Source organism: Sus scrofa, chromosome 4, assembly GCF_000003025.6.
Source record: "Sus scrofa isolate TJ Tabasco breed Duroc chromosome 4, Sscrofa11.1, whole genome shotgun sequence".
NCBI lineage: Eukaryota > Metazoa > Chordata > Mammalia > Artiodactyla > Suidae > Sus > Sus scrofa.
The window spans coordinates 51,430,618-51,452,517 of NC_010446.5; the positions used below are offsets into that span (position 1 = coordinate 51,430,618).

General features: G+C 39.6%; 1 protein-coding gene across 4 annotated transcripts in view; it reads right to left on the reverse strand.

Moving 5' to 3' along the window:
- Window positions 1-21,900, reverse strand: part of LOC100152714 (carbonic anhydrase 13) — a 62,217-nt gene that overhangs the window by 23,863 nt on the left and 16,454 nt on the right. Inside the window, exons 1-3 of one of the 4 annotated variants that reach the window (XR_002343230.1) lie at window positions 18,398-18,583; window positions 12,220-12,417; window positions 1,999-2,117 (exon numbers count right to left, since the gene is read on the reverse strand). Coding sequence is in view for 3 of the 4 variants with exons in the window: in XM_001924462.6 (XP_001924497.3) it covers window positions 1,999-2,117; window positions 12,220-12,417; window positions 18,398-18,434 (354 nt within the window). In the remaining variant the exon portion in view is untranslated. Of the gene's footprint in view, window positions 1-1,998; window positions 2,118-12,219; window positions 12,418-18,397; window positions 18,632-21,900 lie in introns of those variants that run through there. The other 3 variants (XM_001924462.6, XM_013996642.2, XM_013996643.2) reach the window with 3 other exon arrangements.

The following is a 21,900-nucleotide window of genomic DNA, read 5'->3' on the forward strand; positions in this document are numbered from 1 at the left end:
TATCTTGGTGGCAGCAATGCAGTGTAAATTTTACCTCTGTGGAAGATTTTCAATTACCAAGGTAATTCCAAAAAAACAAGCCTTTGATATTAAATAGCAATTAGGTTTCGAAATAGATTAATATTATAAAACAGTGAAACTGACTTAAGGAATGTGGCTTGGAGCATTTTAATAAACACTCCTCAAAGATTAAGTTGTATTAGTATGATGCTTTTCATATATAGGCCCTCAGAGTGGTGTAGACTAATCTTAGTTCATAACCAGTTTAGGGAAAGGATGGGGAGGGAGAGGTGGTAAGGGAGGGAGGAAAGAAGAAGAAAAATATCGGTGTAGAAGAGCAAGAGACAGAAGAGAAATGCCCTGTGTGTTCTAAAATAAATAATTTCCAGTCATTTTTGGCTGTTACTTGAGGCTCTGGGCTCCTAATAGATTGTGGAAGATTTTACTGGTTGCCGACTCAATATCTACTTCTCTACACACATGTGCTGAGACGACCTGGTTTTGTTCAAATAGCCAGCCTCCTCCATATAGCTGTGAACTTGTGAGAGGCTGACCCCATTCCAGTCCCAGAAAGTAAATTCTAACTGCTCTATGACTTTCTCATGTTACTTGCCATTGCTTTAGAAAGGACACACGACCCAATTCTGACCAATCAGAAATGAGAAATCTGGAGTTCCCATCTTGGCTCAGTGGTTAAGGAACCCGAATAGCATCCATGAGGACGCGGGTTCGATCCCTGGCCTTGCTCAGTGGGTTAAGGATCCAGCGTTGCCGTGAGCTCTGGTGTAGGTCACAGACACAGCTTGGATCTCTCTTTGCTGTGGCTGTGGGGTAGGCCGGCAGCTATAGCTCTGATTTGACCCCTAGCCTGGGATTGCTTTCCATATTCTTGACATTTTTTTTTCCACCACCAGAGAGTACTCTGCATGTACATTTAATTCCTCCACCCCAAGGACAGAGCAGGTCCCCAAACAAAATGCTTTCATTGATAAAAAGGACATTTTGGTTGATAGTCTCAAAAAGCAGATGTACATGTTAATGGAAAAATAAAACTGGAAAGAAGGCTGTTTGCTCAATCTCTTTGAACAGCAGGGCTGTAAAAGCAAGTCTCAATTCCACACCTCAGTGTAATCATGAGAAAAATGAAGGAAAACTGTACTTGCCTCGTAACCTTGCTCTGTCTCACCCAGACGACTCATAAGCCACACTATTTCACTTAAGTAGCTTTGGTTGAGTCATATAATAATTCACTTTCATCTCATGGTAATGCTGAGTGTTAGCAATATTTAAATGTATTAAAACTTGAAGTATATTTTGCTTGGTCCTTTAACCAGAGAATTAGAAAAAGTAGAATATTATTAATGAATATGATTATAAGGAAAAGAAGTAACTCTCCAAGGGGGAAAAAAAAAGTCAATGAACACTTCATCATGTTATGCTTTATCAATGACGTGAATAATTAACAGAGACTCTATTTTAATACCTGAGAATGTAGAGTTTAGAAGAGTTTGTAACTTTACTTTTTTCCCCTAAGAGGAACTTTGCCATTTAATATAGACTTCACATGATATTAGTATATATTTGTGTCTGGGCCAAATACGTATATAGTTGGGCCTAAAACAAATGTTTCTCTTGCTCCCTTCTCACTGGCCTTTTGGGAAATTCAACAGATATAGTAGAGTTTGTAATCTGGTATCAGACAGACCTGAGTTTCAACCCATCTCTACTGCTTCCTAGGTGGATAAATTGCTTAATCTCTCCAAGTCTCCAGTTCATTCATTTCCAAAATGGGTATCATAACCCTAGGCTCTAAGTCTCAGAAAGGCTGAATTTGTGGTTCTCCTGGTGATAAACTCTCCTACTGACAGAATCAAGAAATCTCATCCACTGAGATACTGAATTGGCACAGGACCTATCTGGAGTCAAGGTAGTTGGCCTCTGTGTAAATTCCAGCACACAGGAAAATTCTGAATCATGAGCACACATATGCTGGCTTACCTCTGCGGCATATTTTACTCCATCCACCACATGTTCTGAGCCGTGATCATCAGCAGACCCCCAGTGAAGGTGAAACTGTCGTAACCTGTAGCTTCCAGTGAGGGGACCCCCACGCAGCACTAAATGTCAATACAGTTTAAATTGTTAGCCAGGAGGAAAAAAAAAAAAAATTTACCCACACTGTCAGAACCCACAATGTCTCCCTGAATCACTCAACATGTCCATGTTCTCTAAGAAATGTTTTATAAATGTGTCACTCAGTTTGCTGACAAGAATACAAGTTTGAGGCATATGAGGAGGAAAAACAAACATTTTCAAAGATTAGAGAGTCCACGATACAGATTTTGATGGAATATCTAGGAAATCACAACAGACATACTGATTACAAAGTGAAAGAGACTGGGAGTTCTCAGTGGTAAAGAATGGCTCTGTGGAGTTCCCACCGTGGCGCAGCAGAAACGAATCCAACTAGGAACCATCAGGTGGCTGGTTCGATCCCTGGCCTCACTCAGTGGGTTAAAGATCCATCATGGCTGTGGTGTAGATCACAGAAGCGGCTCAGATCTGGTGTTGCTGTGGCTCTGGCATAGACCGGCAGCTGTAGCTCCAATTAGACCCCTAACCTGGGAACCTCCATATGCTATGGGTGCGGCCCTGAAAAGACAAGACAAAAAAAAAAAAAAAAAAAAAAAAAAAGAATGGCTCTGTTTCAGAGTTCCCACTGTGGCTCAGCAGGTTAAGAACCCAAGCAGGATCTGTGACTATGCAGACTCATGATCCCTGAACTTGCTCAGTGGGTTAAGGAGCCGTCATTGCCATGAGCTGTGGTGTAGGTCACAGATGCAGCTCCGATCCTGAGTTCCTGTGGCTGTGGCATAGGCTGGCAGCTGCATCTCAGATTCAATCTCTAGAGCATCCATATGCCACAGGTGTGGCCGTAAAAAGAAAAAGCAAAAAACAAACAAAACAAAAGAATTGCTGTTTAATGGAGGATGTCAGCCTCTCTAAATAAGAATGTGGTTTGCAAAGAGGGCCATCCTGAACTTGGTAAGGCAGACCAGCATTATAGTCAGAGAAGAGGCTTCAGCATTAGAAGCCCTTGGCTCAAGCTCTCTTTACTAACCATGTCATCTTGCACAAATCCTTTAATTTTGAAGCTTCAGCTTTCGTATCTATAACCTCAAGAGAGTAATGCTACCTCCTCCTAATGTTGCTGTGAAAATGGAAGAGAAAGTGAACACAGAGCACTTATCACTGCCTGGCAGACAGTCAGCGTGCTGGACATGTTAGCTTTATTACTATTTTATCATTGTCATTATTACTACCGAAACTGGCAAAGTAAGCACTTCTTTTATACGTCTCCCTTTGTGGGGAAACATGAAATACAGGACGAAATTAACTCTGTGTAAATAATCCACCATACCTTTGTCACTTCTGGCAAAATTATATTTTAGTACCTTGCCTCAACAAATATGATCTCTAAATCCATGGCAAGAGAATCATATCTTAAGAATACAGAAAAGCTTCTCAATAGAAAACATAATCCTAAACTGTCTCTTCCCAATTAATCTTTAATGGGCACACTTTAAAGGATATGGAAGAATAAGGCAGCACTGGAAGCTGATTACACCATACGAATTACTAATCTCTCATCATCATCCAGTAGAATTAAGGGCTAGATTGGTGGGGTGCAGCCTTGACAATAGTCTGATTTAAATTACCCTCCTCTTCAGAAGATACATGTAGATATCAAAATTTGTCAAGAATGATCCACCTTACATAAGAAGCAAAAGATGTTAAAAGGTATCACGTGCATTTTCCACAAACTACAAGGGGAAAAAAGGACAAGATCATACATTTTCCTAAGGTACACCCTTCTCTGAGCTATACCGCAGAAGAAAGAATGATCCAGATTGCCCTCTGCTGAACTCATTTCTCTCTTACTCAGTTTGACCCAGCTGCAGCTGAACATCAGTGATTAAACATCGGTGTGGTAGTTGGAAGCAGCAGACCTGGGAATAGTCCCAGTTCACCTACTAAATTACTCAATCTGGAGTTTCCATTGTGGCTTAGTGGAAACAAATCTAACTAGCATCCATGAGGATGCAGGTTCAATCCCTGGCATCACTCAGTAAGTTAAGGATCCAGTGTTGCCGTGAGCTGTGGTGTAAGTCACAGACGCGGCTTGGATCTGGCGTTGCTGTGGCTGAGGCTTAGGCCATAGGCTACAGCTCCAATTTGACCCCTAGCCTGGGAACCTCCATATGCCATGGGTGTGGCCCTGAAAAAAAATACAAAAAAAAAAATGCACTCTCAAAACTCACTTAAGCCCCCATGGGCTTCAGCTTTCTTATCCATATTTGTGATTATTTGTCAATTTTTAATTAGGAGATCGGACTGGATGCTTCTTAACTTCTGCAATTCCAAACTGCCTTAAGGAGAAAAAATTGGGAGTGCATGTAATAAAATTTTTTGTAAGGTCGAATGGTTGGGGCTTCCTTTAGACCCTTAGATTCATCTGGATCCAGATATCTTTATAACGAATAAAGACCGCTATTTTCAAAGCCCTGTGAAAAAGAAAAGAGAAGAAAGACCCTCTCTAGAGCTTGCTCTTCTGCTACTCTGCCACAAATAGAAAATTGTACTGTTTCTTCTCCCACTGGACAATGTTCATGAGGGCAGAGACTGTCTGCTTGGGTCCCTGCTGTGCCCATTCCATAGACAGAAGCCATCACAGAGGAGGTGCACAATAAATATTTGATGAAGAAGTTCCCCTCGTGGCTCAACAGGACCCCATGTTGTATCTGAAGTGGATTAAGGATCCAGCATTGCCTCAAGCTGCAGCATAGGTTGTAGATGCAGCTTGGACACGGTGTTGCAATAGCTGAGGCACAGGCTGCTAGGCCTGGAACTTCCATAAGACACAGGTTTAGCCATTAAAAAAAAAATTGAAGGAATGAATAAATATTTGATTTGTATTTAAACAATTTCAAAGATGATTCACAGATAATTGAAAGTAAAAGGCACATTTCCCTGACTCCATATAGCACAGATGCAATGGCATTCCGAACAAAAAGAAATCAACAGCTCTACTGTCTCTGTTACGCCTTCGCTATTGCCTAAGACCTGAGCTGAACCATGAAGTCATTCCTTTGCAGATATAAAGCAGATTAGAGAGCATGAGTGATCAACGTGGAACTAACTTTGGGATAATATGCAAACAAGCCAGCACTGGAAAAAGAAAGTGAGACCAGAACACACACACATTATTAGGGAAACATCCAAGAATACTGGTTGATCTCTGGAAAGTCTGCTCTGAATCCAGGGTTTAAAGCCAGATTAGCACAACTCTGCTTAGTGAAGCAACAGAGATTGCCTTACTCTTTAATTATCTGGACTTTGAGTGTTTCAACTTAAATATCCATCCTGGACCTATGATCAGCAAATGTCTAATCTTGAATATCATCCTCTTGGAACAGTGTTCTACCAAAGAAATACAAGGTAGGAAAAAACAAGTCAAGATATCAAGGCTAATGTATCACTAACTTTGATATGGGCAAAGCTAATCAGGGTATACAGTGAATAATAGTGACAAGAAAATTTTAATGGCCACACCCATGGCTTATGGAAGTTCCCGAGCCAGGGACTGATCTGAGCTTCAGCTGTGACCTATGCATCAGCTTTGGCAACACCAGATTCTTTAACCCATTGTGCCAGGCTAGGGATCAAATTTGTACCTCCACAGTGACCCAAGCCATTACGGTCAGATTCTTTTTTTTTTTTTTTTTTTTTTTTGTCTTTTTTGCATTTTCTAGGGCTGCTCCCTTGGCATATGGAGGTTCCCAGGCTAGGGGTCTAATCAGAGGTGTAGCTGCTGGCCCACGCCACAGCCACAGCAATGCCAGATCTGAGCCACATCTGCCACCGACACCATAGCTCACGGCAACACCAGATCTTTAACCCACTGAGCAAGGCCAGGGATTGAACCCACAACCTCATGGTTCCTAGTCGGATTTGATTCTGCTGCACCACGATGGGAACCCCTACAGTTGGATTCTTAACTCACTGCACCACAGCAGGCACTCAGACAAAAATTATTTTTAATGAGAATAACTTAATGTTTTCCTTTTTTTTTTTTCTTTTTAGGGCCATACCTGCAGTATATGGAAGTTCCAAGGCTAGGGGTCGAATCAGAGTTACAGCTGCCAGCCTACACCACAGCCATAGCAATGCAGGATCTGAGCTGTGTCTGCAACCTACACCACAGCTCACGGCAATGCCAGATTGCTGACCCACTGAACGAGGCCAGGGATTGAACCCACATCCTCATGGATCCTAGTCAGGTTTGTTTCTGCTGGGCCACAAGAACTCCCAGAGGAAAACTTAGCATTTTCAGGAGTCAAATTTTTCATCATACTTTCCAACCTAGATGAATAAATACACATTGCTGTTTTCACCTTATGTTTGAAAACAAGTAATTATTTCTCCAAAATCACACTTGGCATGTCATCTATATGTCCTTCCATTTATATTTTTTAAAAAATCTGTTCCAAATAAAACTCACATAAAAGAGGTCTACAGAGATCAAGAAAACAGAGTTAAACCCTTGTCGGTTGCATCATTTGCAACTATTTTCTCCCATTCTGTAAGGTGTCTTTTCTTTTTTTATGGTTTCCTTTGCTGTGCAAAAGCTTGTAAGTTTGATTAGATCCCATTGGTTTATTTTTGTTTTTATTTCTATTGCCTTGGGAGACTGACCTAAGAAAATACTTGTATGGTTGATGTCAGAGAATGTTTTGGCTATGTTCTCTTCTAGGAACTTGATGGTGTCTTCCCTTATGTTTAAGTCTTTAAGCCATTTTGAGTTTATTTTTGTGCATGGTATGAGGGTGTGCTCTAGTTTCATTGATTTACATGCAGTATCCAGTTTTTCCAGCACCACCTGCTGAAGAGACCTTTTTTCATATTTTATATTCTTGCCTCCTTTGTAAGACTAATTAACCAACAAGGGCTTAATCTCCAAAATACACAAACAACTCATACAGCTCAACAGAAAAAAAAAAAATTGAAAAATGGGCAGAAGACGTAAAAAGACATTTCTCCAAAGAAGATGGATAGCCAACAGGCACATGAAAAAATGCTCAACATCACTAATTATTAGAGAAACGTAAATCAAAACTACAATGAGGTACCACCTCACACCGGTCAGAATGGCCTTCACTGCTATCTCTACAAATAACAAATGCTGGAGAGGACGTGGAGAAAAGAGAACCCTCCTTCACTGTTTGTGGGAATGTAAATTGGTACAACCACTATGGAAAACAGTATGGAGGTACCTCAGAACACTAAATATAGAACTACCATATGATCAAGCAATCCCACTCCTGCGCATTTATCTGGGAACATTCATTCAAAAAGATACATGCACTCCTATGTTCATTGCAGCATTATTCACAATAGCCAAGACATGGAAACAACCTAAATGTCCATCAACAGATGAATGAATTAAGATGTGATAATACACATACCCAATGGAATACTACTCAGCCATAAAAAAGAACAAAATAATACCATTTGCAGCAACACAGATGGAGCTAGAGATTCTCATACTAAGTGAAGTAAGTCAGAAAGAGAAAGACAAATACTATATGGTATCACTTATATCTGGAATCTAATATATGGCACAAATGAACCTATATACAGAACAGAAACAAACTCACGGACATAAGAGAACTGACTTATGGTTGACAAGGTGGGGGGAGTGGGATAGACTGGAAGTTTGGGGTTAGTGGATGCAAACTACTGCATTTGGAGAGGATAAGCAATGAGGTCCTGTGGTACAGCACAGGGAACTATATCCAATCACTTGTGATGGAGCATGATGAAGACAATATGAGAAAAAGAATGTATATGTATAACTGGGTCACTTTGCTGTACAGCAGAAATTGACAGAATATTGTAAATCAACTATAAAAATTTTTTTAATATTAAGGGAAAAAACAGTTAAAGGGCATTAAAGTTTGAGAAATGCTTAATAACTTAGTAAAAAGAATGCCTGTTACTTGCTATATATGCTGCAAAGATCAACTGGAAATATGTGCATTACTCTAGTGAATTTTACTTTTTTCAACTGTTAGTAATTTGCTTACCCTACTCATTTTGCAAAACCATACTGTAGTCAGCTGCCTTAAATGATAAGCGAAGCTGGCAAAACATAATCAGAAAAAAATTAATTTAAAAATCAAAACACATGTCTGTTTATGCCGTTACTGTCTATCTCACTAGGATACAAGTTCCTTTAAGGAAGAAATAGTCTTGTTCTCCTGTATCCCCAGGGCCCAGGAGAGTGCCTGGCTCAATAAATGTTTACTACTATAAAGTAAGAAAGAGACCTCACCTGTAGAAGCACTCCTCCACAACACTTCCGTTTATAAGGATGCTCCTGAAGTGATCTGGGCATCACTAGAGGGCATAGTCTTAAGACGTGTGGATCCAATGAAATTCATAGCCTAATCACTGTGTGGTAACAGTACTCTGAAGTAAAGCTAAATGAACAGCACATCTAGGGAGTTCCCTAGGCCACAGGTGCAGAAACACCGGATCCTTAACCCACTGCACTGCAGCAGGAACTCCTCATTCAACAATCCTTAAGAGCTTACAATGGGCCAGCAACTATGCTCAATGCTAAGTATGAAATGATCACCCCATCCTCAAGGAATTTATAGAAGGAAACATAATTACAATGTTGTATAATATACAATTTAGTTTCACGAACATCTTGGCTCCTGTGAGGCAGAAATCACAAAACTAAGGTATGCCCACTCATGCCCCTATTATCTTTTTCTGTTTTTTTTGTTTGTTTGTTTGTTTGTTTTTTCCAATATATTATTTGAGATCTTGCGGATTTGGCTAACTTCAGGCAGTTCCCTAGAACTAGATAACAAGATTCTAACTGAGAAATTGGCAATTTCTAGAGATGAAAATGAAAGAACATTCACTGAGTCCATCAAATTACAGGTATTCCCAGGATGCCTTTCTTAGCAAGAAACCAGCTTCCTTCCTTTTCACATCTTTTTAAAATTTCAACATAACATATCCCATCCACAGAAAGGACCATTATTATTTTTTTTGCTAGTTATCAGTAGTTATTGAGTATCTACTATATGCCAAAACTCTCATTTATTTAAATACACAAATTAGTGCCATAGCCTTCAAAAGTTAAATGCTCAAACAATGAATGAGCCATCACTGTTTAAACTGTTCAGGGAATTCCTGTTATGGCTCAGCGGGTTAAGAACCTGACACAGTGTCTGTGAGGATGCAGGTTCAATCCCTGGCCTCGCTCAGTGGGTTATGGACCTCGCATTGTCTCAAGCTGCAGCTTAGGTCATAGATGCATCTCTGACCCAGAGTGGCTGTGGCTGTGGGGTAGGCCTCAACTGCAGCTCCAATTCGACCCCTGACTCAGGAACATCCATATGCCACAGGGGCAGCCATAAAGATAAATACATAAATAATAAATAATAATAAATAAATAAATAAATAAATGTTCAGGTGTCAACTGGTGAATACTAATGGATTTACGGTGGTATGTAAGTTTATTGGAACTTCACCTATGTACACTAATGCATTCTGTACCATAATGCCACATCATGGTATTTTCCATGTCCTCCAACAAACATCATGCCAAAAAAAAAATGCTTTTAATTTAAATATACATTTATTGAGTACCTTCTGTGTGCCTTCACAGAGAGCCTTTAGTTGAGTGGAAAGAACCAACTGGCAGCTTCAGTGCAGTGTGGGAAGTTTTGTAAGAGGACAAGCCTGGGATGCTACAAGAAGGGGGATGGAGCCAGTCAGGTGAGATTCCCAGAGAGATGGGCTCTTGTTCAGAAAGACCAGAAGCTCAGGTGAGAACACCTTTTCTTTCCTCATCAGATTACTATTTCCCCTCTAACTGCAAGTGGAGTTCTTCCTTTTGAATTTCTTCCTGTGTGAATTTCACATCTACATATCCCTTTTTAAAGGACTATTAAAAATTCTAAAGGGGGGCTCCCCACAGGTTAACCACTGGTTGTGCAGCTGCCCAGGCAAAGAAGCTGTGACAAAACCATGAAGAAGGTTTCATGCCTATGGTTGCTTTCCCTTTTTTTTTTTTTTTTTTCCTCTTTTTACAGCCACACCTGCAGCATATGGAAGTTCCTGAACCAGGGGTGGAACTGGAGCTACAGCTAAGGCCTTTGCCACAACCAGAGCAACATGGAATCCGAGCCACATCTTTGAGCTACACTACAGCTTGAGGCAACGCAGGATCCTTAACCCAATGAGTAAGGCTAGGGATCAAACCCACAACCTCAGGGAGACAATGTCAGGTCTTTAACCTGCTAAGCCACAAGAGCAGTGCTGCTTGTGGTTTCTTGACTGGTGGGATTCAGACTTACTTTGGCAAGAATGGCTTCTATACAAAATGAGAACTATTTTACTTAAGTTAAAATGGCTTGCTACAGAAGTATCTTTGTGTTTCATAGTATGAACCAAAGAAAAAGAAAAATCAGCAACAACTTATTTTAGTCATGGTGGTTTCTACCTTTTAATTAATTTAATCCCCATGCTCTTCATTTGTCTTGAGAAAAAAGGAGAATCATGACCTTTTTCATGTAGCTTCTATCTCAGAGGAATACAAAGTATTTTATGGATATTTTCGATTAACCTTGGTCATTTTATTACTATCTAGATAAAAAATTAAACTTTCACTTATGAGAGAGGGCATACATTACCCATCACAGACACAGTGTCAAATCTGGAAACACAGACAAATCAATTCCACTGATGAACTTAAGGTAGAGGGAAAATGAGAGGAGGAGAAAGGAAGGGAGGGAGAGAAGAAGGAGGAGAAAGAGAGAACTCAGATCATCACTAAGCAAATTAGAGTGAAAACTGTTTATGACTAAGGTTGTTATGAAAAGTTTTAGATGAAGTACAATCTAATCATTTCTTATTCTAAAAGTAGGGATGGGTAGCTTCAGTCTTCTGTCTGAGAAATCTTTACGATCTCAGTATCAAGCTACCATTGTGGGTGGTATAAACTTTGTACCTTTACAATCTACCCATCACATCAACCACATCTGTTATTACAGATTCATAAAACTGAGGGCTTAAAGGAAAGACAAGTGAATGTATGTAAAAAGTGAGTTTCCTCCTCCCCTCCAAAGTTGAAAATGCCATGTGTTAATCTTTCTTTATGCTTTTTTTAAAATTCTCTGATGAAAAATGGATCTCTTTTGAATTTAACAAATATGAGGAAGAAATGTAATGAGAGTTTAATTTTTGCTGAAAATATAGCATTACATTAACACAAGATATTACTAAACAAAATCTGAGTTTAATGAATAACTGAAGACTTTCTTCCAATTATTTTTATAATGTAACTATAATAGATTTATTATAATTTTAACTGTAAATTATAAATTTATTATATATTTATTATAATAATTAATTTTTCATTAATAAAGGCAGCCTCTGAGTTCCCGTTGTAGCTCAGCAGAAATGAACCTGACTAGTACCCGTGGGGATGCAGGTTTGATCCCTTGCTTTGATGAATGGGTTAAGAACTCAGCATTGGCGTAAGTTGTGGTATAGGTCACAGACACAGCTCTGATCCCATGTTACTGTGTCTGTGGTGTAGGCTGGCAGCTGCAGCTCCATTTTGACCCTTAGCCCTGGAACATCCATATGCCTCAGGTGTGACCCTAAAAAGCAAAACAAACAAACAAAAATAAATAAATAAATAAAGGCAGCCCCATCCTAATATTAGACTAAAAATAAAAATAATTTGTTAGAAGCCTTAAAAAGTATTCCAGAATATGATGCTCTCTAAAATCCTCTCTTCCACCTTACTTTTAAGCTTGTTAACATCTATTCTTTGGGCAGGAGGTATGCTTGAAGATGGATTAAATGTTCATTTTCTACTTCATTCAGTTATTAAGTTAGCAAATAAAGTAGTTGGGAGTTATTTGTCATTGTTGTGGGTCTTCTATATATTCACAGAATAAAAGACATCATCCCATGAACTAATTAAACAAAACTTTTATTACAAGTTCTAGCAAAGTACTAATATGGAATATACAGAACGTATGTATTTCACATACAAAAGATAAAGACATGCCATCCAATCAGCCAAGCACCTCACAGGAAAAAAAAAAAAAACAAAAAAAAACTAACCTGATTTGTCCTCTGTGTCATCAAAGTCAACGCTGAAGGAGTGGCCACTATTACTGATGATTTTAGCTGAGCTTGGGTCATACTTGATACTAAGAGGTCTGAGGGAAGAGTCATATTTCACTTCTTTGGTTTTAATCTCAATCGGAGATTGTTGATCCCCATCAGCAATAGGAAAAAATTCATTCCAATGAACAGGACCTTTAACATAAAAGACCAAAAGAAAAGGATTAAATAAGTTATTTCCTTATCAGACACAACTTAGAATAGATTTACAAGGAGATCCTGCTGAGTAGCATTAAGAATTTTGTCTAGATACTCATGTTGCAACAGAAGAAAGGGTGGGGAAAAAATGTAATTGTAATGTATACATGTAAGGATAACTTGATCCCCTTGCTGTACAGTGGTAAAAAATAAATAAATAAATAAATAAATAAAAATAAGTTATTTCATTCACCAAATACCTGCTGAGTACAAAGCACTGTACCTGAGATTGAAGAAAGTTACAAAAACCAACAAAAAAAAGATCTTCATCCTTAGCACTTTAACATCTAATTGTTTTATTTTGTTCTACAAGACTGGTTGATTTTATTATAGGTGTGGAAACCTCCTGGTTTGCCTCAATTCATCTTCAGACTTAAACTAACCCTTATAGACAAAAGAGCATGTAAGTTTTATAAAGTCCTTTATAAACGCCTTCCACCAAATTAAAAACAACAGTACAGTTCATGGTTGAAAACAATAAGATTCAGTCTCAGCTCCAAAAATGAGCTGTGATAGCTCCCCAGGTCAAGTTTATGAGCTGAAAGAAATAATAGAGCTGAGAAAGCCGTGTAGCAAGAAAGGGGTGTAGTTCTTAATTACTGTATATTCTGTGGCACCCAGGCCTCAACTCGATTTCCTGTGAATGTGCAACAGGCATACTAAAGAAAAATACATACATTATTCGCATAGAAAAATCCATGTAAGATGACTACACCATGTCAGGAAGTGTAAAACTTGATTTTCTGCAGTGGAGTTGGAGAATAATTTATTTCTCTCTTTCTGTATTTCAAAAGGTCCCTCTGTGATTATTTTGCCAATACAATATTTGAATTCCAGTACAAGGGATAATTATCTACCAGGTCCTCTATTCACAAGGTCAAAATTACATCGTTTCCAAAATCAGACGCACGTTTGGTAAATTGAGATGAATCGATAAACTGGCAGTTCCTTTGTCTGGTCTCTTCATTTCTCTGGCAGACTTGATCCAAGTTCTGTTTCAAAATCAATGGCAAGGTTGCAGCTTCAAGTAAGCTCCAAGCCATTCTACAGATGTGAGTCACTTAACAGGTTAGGGGTTCTTACTATCTCCTCTCCTATGGCTGCAATTTATACCAGGTCAGTAGAGCACAGGACTGCTAAGTTTTTCCTTACTTCACTAACCAATTAAGTCTAAGATTTCTCTAAGACTCAAGTACTTACTAAAATGACACAGTATGACAGTTAATTAAGCATACGTTACTACCAACAACAAATATTTTTTAAAGATAAGGTTTAGAATGAAATTTCAAGAAATGCAAACATAACACAATTATCCACAGCTTCAATCTCTAAATCTTGTGTTCCTATTATTCTCCTTTTTTGCATATCACAATTATTCACAGCTTCAATCTCTAAATCTTATGTTCCTATTACTGTCCCTTTTTTTTGCAAAGAAGAAAGCATAAATTCCTTCCTTCACATGTGCTTCAGGTACAAAAAGTCACAGCATGAATACAAAACCACAAACATAACTTGGACGTTGTTCTCTTATGAATTATACACTTTGGACTTGAAAGCAACTTGAACATCAAAAATCCTTGCTTATTGGAGAAAAGGCATTGCATTTCCTTATTTATTAAATACTCTCATATAGAAATATTTACTTATATAAATACTCTGAGTCTGTCCAGTACTCTTTTTATATACAATCTAGACCTTTTTTTACTGCCCACAGATACCACCTGAGGATCAGATTTCAAATAAGCAACACATGTGTCATAACGTTGTTAACTTTTTTCCAGTCAGGAAGAGCTTCTTTCTCCTCTTAATTCCTTTACTCTCCTATTTCTAATCCTTTAGGACCAGAACTATGTTTAAAAGCAGAGGCAAACCAAAATAAGATAAAAACAATATCACTTTGCATCAATTAGTCAATATTATCTATTAGCCACTAGGAATGTTCATTTCCCTGCCTCTTAAAGAGGACCTCCCCTTTTAAAATGTTTCCAAAACTTCCAACTTTAAATCCATTTAAGGAGTTACTGTGGTGGCTTGGTGGAAATGAATCTGACTAGCATCCATGAGGACGCAGGATCGACTCCTGGCACCCTGACTCGCTCAGTGGGTTAAGGATCCGGCATTGCTGTGAGCTGAGGTGTAGGTCATAGCCGCGGCTGGGATCTGGCATTGCTGTGACTGTGGCATAGGCCAGAGGCTTCAGCTCCCATTCGACCCCTAGCCTGGGAACCTCCATATGCCGCAGGTGCAGCCCTAAAAAGACAAAAAAAAAAAAAATCCATTTAAACATAGTTATAGAGATATATGGTGCTTCTTCCACTGATTCAAGAACTTTTAAATATCCATAGAGATGGGCAGTTTTCAGTGATTGCAACATTTCCTAAACCAGACTAATAAAACTATCAAAGGTCAGTGGTAGAAGTTGTTTATGAAGATGGTAATCCCTTCCAATACCTCAGATGTTCCCTTTTATCATTGCTACTATTCCCAGCTTATGTTTCCTTTTATCTGCTCAACCACTGCTCTTTCCAGTCTAAGGTGAAAACAAGCAACAAAACATGCCTCATCAGGATACAACACATTTCCAATAGGATTTTGCCAAAGTTTGATCTACTTAAAGATGTGGTGTCACAAAGCTATTGAATCTGAAAACAAGGAATGGCCCTGTAATTCTCAGCAGAAATACAAAAACCATGCTTTGCTAATGGCTTTTCTAAGATGGATTTTTTTTTTAATGTTTTCAATTTTTTTCCAATTTTATTGAGATATAATTGATACTCAGCACTACATAAGTTTAAGGTGTACAGCATGATGATTTGACTTACAGCACAATATGATTACCACAATAAGTTTAGTGAACATCGGTCTTCTCATACAGATAAATAATTAAAGAAATAGAAAAAAGAGGAGTTCCCATTGTGGCTCAGTGGGTTAAGAACCCGATGGATATAGTCTCCATGAGGATGCAGGTTCAATCCCTAGCCTTGCTCAGTGGGTTAAGGATCCAGCATTGCTACAAGCTGTGGTACTGGTCACAGCTTGGATCTGGTGTTGCTGTGGTGTAGGTCTCAGCTGCAGCTCCGATTCAACCCCTAGCCCTATTCAACTCCTAGTCTGGGAACTTCCATATGCCACAAGTGCGGCCATAAAAAGAAAAAAAGAAAAAAAATTAAAGAAAAAAATAGTCTTTCCTTGTGATGAGAACTCTTAGGATTTACTCTCTTAACAACTTTTATATATAATGCACGGTGGTGTTAATTATATGTATCATGTTGTGCATTAAATCTCTCATACTTTTTCAGTTTTTAAAGTTTTATTGAAGTATAGTTGCTTTACAATGTTGTGATAATTTCTGCTGTACAGCAAAGTGATTCAGTTACACATGGACACACATCTATTCTCTTTCAGATTCTTTCCCACAGATATTATCACAGAATATTTGGTAGAGTTCTTTGTGCTGTACAGCAGGTCCCCGTTGGCCAATCATTCCATATACCTCAGTGAGCATACACCAATCCCAGCCCCCAGTCCATCCCTTTCTTCCCTTCCTGACCCCTTAAATAACCATAAGTTTTTCAACTTAACTCCCCCTCCACCTGTCCCCTTAAGTAACCATAAAAACTTATGTAACCATAAGTTTTTCTAAGTCTGTGGGTCTATTTCTGCTCTGCAAATAAGTTCATTTGTATCCTTTTTTAGATTCCACATATAAGTGATATCATATGATGTCTGTCACTGTCTGATTAACTTCACTTAATATGATAATCTCTAGGTCCATCCAGGTTGCTGTGAATGGCATTATTTCTTTTTTATGGCTGAGTAATATTCCATTTTATACATGCAGCACATCTTTATCCATTCCTCCTTTGATGAACTTTAGGTTGCTTCCATGTCTTGGTTATTGTAAACAGTGCTGCAATGAACACTGGGGTGAGTGTACCTTTTCAAATTCTAGTACTTTTTTTTTTTCTTTTTTTGTCTTTTCTAGGGCCGCTCCCGTGGCATATGGAGGTTCCCAGGCTAGGGGTCTAATCGGAGCTGTTGGCACCAGCCTACACCAGAGCCACAGCAATGCGGGATTCGAGCCACGTCTGCGACCCACACCACAGCTCATGGCAACGCCAGATCCTTAACCCACTGAGCAAGGCCAAGGATCAAACCCTCAACCTCATGGTTCCTAGTTGGATTCGTTAACCACTGAGCCACGACGGGAACTCCATAGTACTTATTTTTTAAATGAAGTTGTGTACCTTCTGACCCCCTTTATCCAACTCATCCTTCTTACCCACTCTGGTAATCACAAATCTGATCTCTTTTTCTATGAGTTTGTTTGTTTGTTTTTGAAGCATAATTTACCTACAATGCAAGTGCACAACACAGTGATTTGATATTTTTGTTCACTTCAAAATGGTCACCATGATAAGTCTAGTTACCACCTGTTACCATACAAAGATATTACATCATTGTTGCTTATATTCCCCCCACTGTACATTTCATCCTTGTGATTCATTTATTTTGTAACTGGAAGTTTGTACCTTTTAATTGCTAAAATGAATTTTTTAAATTTCAGATAAGTTTCATTGGAATCAATATTTTCTAACATATTAAAGAGTAATCAGCACTCAGTGATTGAAAATACCCTTCTTCCTAACCATAGTGAGAGCACTGTGAGCATCCAATAACTACTAAACAACGATAACAAAAAATATTCCAGGAGAGAAGGCAATTAAAAGAAATTTGTTTTGTGGATTTTTTTTCTGAAACATAAATGGAAAATCAAAGAGAAATCCACCAAATTATAGTTTTCATTATTAAAACTCTAAATTTCACCTGCTGCAATTTTTACACTGGCAAGTTAATCAGGGCCTCAAAAAGGCTACAACTAGAAATGATACTTTTCTGTTTCATAGTGAAAGTAAACTTTCTATAACATGAACTATAAAGTACTGCTCATGTTAATCCAAGGAAAATATTCATTGTTATTACTACTATTACTATAATTATTCACAGACTTAATTTGACAATGATTCACTATAATGCTTTCTTGGTGTCACTGCAATTATTTCAAATAACCATTATTTGAAATAACCAGTTTAACATAAAAACAAGACAAATGGTTTACTTTTGATAATTTGCAATATACAAGAAGAAAAGCATACATCTTATTACTGCTGCTTCCATCAATAAGCACATTTTTACCAAAGTGTTAAAATTTCAATAATCCTTTCTGATCCCCAGTCTCTGCAAGTGTGGAAGAAGAAAGGGTAGAGATGAGAATGAAAACTATAACTTCATTTCCCTGAAAAAAATCTAAGATCTTCCTAAAACCAGCAGTACCAGTCAAGCAATTACAAGTTGCCATGGGAATATTTTATAGGAACAGCTATTAAGAAATTTGCAGTATTTTGATTGCCAAGAAGGCAGCTTAAATTTTCAGTGTTGCAATTCATTAAGTTTTAAGTATATTTTCAAATATGTTCCATGATGTTTCCCCTAATGAGTTTAAAAGACTGAAAATAAACTTGCCCTTAATTCATAGAAATTATGTCATTAGATTTCTAATCCCGTGCTTTTGATTGGGAAAGTTTTCTACTTTTCAAATGAAAAGTGAGTGCACATCTATGAAGATTCGGGGGTCTTGGCAGGGCCAAGACATACCAACTCACCCACAATACCAATAGCCTGGGGAGCAGGGGGTGGGGGGAGGCGCTTTTCTAGTAGGTGTAGGGCAAGCCTCCCTTCCCTCCGCTTGCTGCGTTTGGCTCCGAGCGCGCTGCCGGTTCTCAAGAGAAACAGAAAAGTTTCCCGCAAGTGCGGATGGGCAGAGTGAGGTTCGCGGGATCCCGGACAGCAGTCGGTCCCCTCGGCTGCCCCCTGAGCAGAGCCCTCCCACCCGCTCTGATCCGCGAAAGGCGCTCACCGTTGTGCTCGCCGTATCCCCAGCTGAACCTCGACATGGTTCTTCGGGGTGGAAGGCAAAGGAAGAAGTGGCGGAGAAGCTAGAGGAGGGAGGGAGCGGGGCGGGCGCGCGAGCCGACTCTGGGGAGAGGGGGCAGGCCGTGGCCCAGGCAGGGGCGGAGATCGCGGGCCTCAGCCCGGCCGAAGTGGGAGCCCTTGAACCCGGGGGCCAAGGCGCTGTCGGCCTCTGCCGCCAGGGGGCAGTGGCGGGCACGGGAGGCTCCCCGCGTGGGAGGGCGAGGAGGAGCGGGAGGAGCTGGCCTGAGTCCACAGTGCGAACCATGTTACAATTAGTTTGAACTCAGGAAAGAGAGATGGGGCTTGAGAAGGAGACATGGACGTGAGGATGGAGTTAGGGAAGATGGAAAGAAAGAGAGAAGGGTTTCCAGAGGGGATTTCCTGCCTTCTGAGAAGTGACCATCACAGAAAGTGTTGCCTGGAGGGCTGCCCTGGGAATGAATGAGTCACCCAGGCCCAGCCCGGAGCCGCCAGGCTGGGAGGTGGGCATTCAGTGGTGACGTGAGGAGGTTGTGATGGTAGTGGTGATTACCAATACAGTGCAATAATGACAGTGGTAATAGCCACAAAAATAATTTAGCTGTGGAGTTTCCCTTGTGGTGCAGTGCAAACAAATCCAACTAGTAACCATGAGGTTGCGGGTTTGATCCCCGGCCTCGCTCAGTGGGTTAAGGATCCCGCATTGATGTGAACTGTGGTGTAGGTAGCAGACGCTGCTGGGATCCTGCGTGGCTGTGGCGTAGGCCAGTAGCTGTAGCTCCGACTGGACCCCTAGCCTGGGAACCTCCATATGCCACTAGTGCGGCCCTAAAAAGCAAAAAAAAAAAAAAAAAAAAGTAGCTGCTATTTATTAAGGATTTATCACTGCCCAGAGTCTTAGCTAAGACATTAACACACATTTTTTTGAGGAAGATACTATAAGAGACCCATAGTTAGGAGAAAAGGAAATGAGGCAGCTAATAGGAGTCCTACTTAAATAGGAAGGGATCTCCACCCGCCCATTCTTGCTGCCTCTGCCCCCACCTCTTCACCCTCTGCAGACCTGGGCTTGGGGACTGAGGATACCAAGCCTCCTTACTGACAGTAGGTCCTGAAATTCTGTTGCCTTCTTGACCCTGCAAGGAAGAAGGTGTTCAAGCTGTCTTTTCCTGGATGCCTCATAGTCTTGCTGCCTTAGAAATAAGCCTGAACTGACTGTAGAGCCTTAAATTCTTGTTCTGGTGTGGTGGGTGTTCTGGGTTCCCAGTGAAAAATGAAGCAAACTGGGTGACCCACCAGGGTAATAATTATTGTTCCAGCTGTGTAAGGGTTTGAGTTAGGTTCCTATGAAATTTTACATTGAACTGTGCTGTATTATTTATGGACAAACTAATGCAAAGAGCTTCTTAAGGGGCATGAGCCTTCCATAGAAGACTTAAGAGTAGCTGTTTAAATATCTTTCCTTTTCTCTTGCCATCCACAGGGCTTCTGCATAATGTAGTAATTGCAAGTCCCAGGAGGTCCTTCTTTTGGTGACTACTGCATTGTTTAGGAACCACTAAGAAAGGATCAATTTGAACTATTCTTTAGACCTGACCTAGATTCCCTATAGTAAGCCTATAGCTCCTGCTTATGTAGTTCTTCATGAGGTTAGAACACAACAGAAGAAAAAGTTTTCATACAGAATTAAGTACAATAAACTCTATGCTTCTCTTGCATCTAGGGGAAGGCCCAGGCTTCCATATTCCACATTCTGTGCACAACAGGGTTCCTTTATGCCAAGAATATAATAGGAACCATACTTTTAAGAATAAGTTCTGATCAAATATCATATGATATCACCTGTATGTGGATTTTTTTAAATGATAAAATGAACTTATTTACAAAGCAGAAACAGACTCACAGACTTGGAAAACTTATGGTAACCAAAGCGGGAGAGGGGAAGATTGATTGTGGGCTTGGGATTGGCACATGCACACTTTTGTATATGGAATGGATGGATGAAAGAGGACCTGCTGTATAGCAGAGGGAAACCTACTCAATGTCCTGTGATAACATATGTGGGAAAAGATGTGCATATATGTATGGCTGAATCATCTGTTCTGCAGCAGAAATTAACACAACATTGTAAATCAACTGTACTTCAAAAAACCTAAAAATAGTTTAAAGGAGGAGTTCCCTGTGGCTCAGTGGTTAATGAAGCCAACTAGCAACCATGAGGTTACGGGTTGGATCCCTGGCCTCGCTCAGGGGATTAAGAATCTGGCATTGCTGTGAGCTGTGGTGTAGGTCGCAGATACATCTCGGATCTGGCGTTACTGGGGTGGAGGCCAGCAGCTGAAGCTCCGATTAGACCCCTAGCCTGGGAACCTTCATATGCCGCAGGTGCGGCCCTAAAAAGCAAAAAAAAAAAAGGTGTTTAAGGGAGCTCCCGTTGTGGCTCAGAGGTAACACACCTGACTAGTATCCATGAGGATATGAGTTCTATCCCTGGCCTAGCTCAGTGGGTTAAGGATCTGGTGTTACCATGAGCTGTGGTGTAGGCCACAGACGTGGCTCAGATCCCATGTTGCTGTGGCCTGGGAACCTCCATATGCCTAAAAACCAAAAAAAAAAAAAGTTCTGATCTATATTCACTTTCACCAGAGTACAATAAGTATGTGTGCATGTGTATATATCATGTATATGTGTGTGTATATATATCATCTATCAATATATATGTGTGTATAGAAAATATATATAAACATATAAGATATATATATGTATAAGATATGTGTAACTGTACTGTATACATATATACTTTATATGTATTTAACATATATCTTGCATTTATTTAAGAATATTACCTTGAAAAGTTAAGTTTGGATTACTTAGCCAAGTGTCCTAATTCTCCACTAAGTCTGTAGATATGGTTGGGGATATATTTATGCACTGTATAAATGCAGTGACAGTGACTGTGAAAGTTCAAAATCCCATGAACCACTTTTTCATGGTGAGCTTGTCTCAGATCACCTGCCTAATATTTTATTAACCCAAGGAATCTCTCTGTAAGGAGCTTGGTGTACCCATTTTCAGTAACTGAGATGATTTAGCATATCAAGGTGAATGATGCTCTAAGTAAAGATCAGTTCCTAATGCTCAAGAATAGTCATTGAATAAATGGATCAGAATTGTTAAAGAAGATCCAATCAGCAGGCTTCAAATCCTTCCCAAATTGTTACTTTTACTGCTTGGGTACACAGTTTCCTCTGGTTTGAGTTTATTATGCAGTCTACCCATTTTTTCAAAAGAGCAATGTGACCATTTATAGGAACCAGTTAGATAATCTGTAGAGCATCCACACAATGGGAAAAAAGGGGGAGGAAAGCAAAGGGGCAAAATATATAGTATACTACATTTTGTTTAAAGGGAAATAAGAACTTGTATAAGTATTTGCAGATTTTCTCCAAAAACTTCTGGAGGATAAAC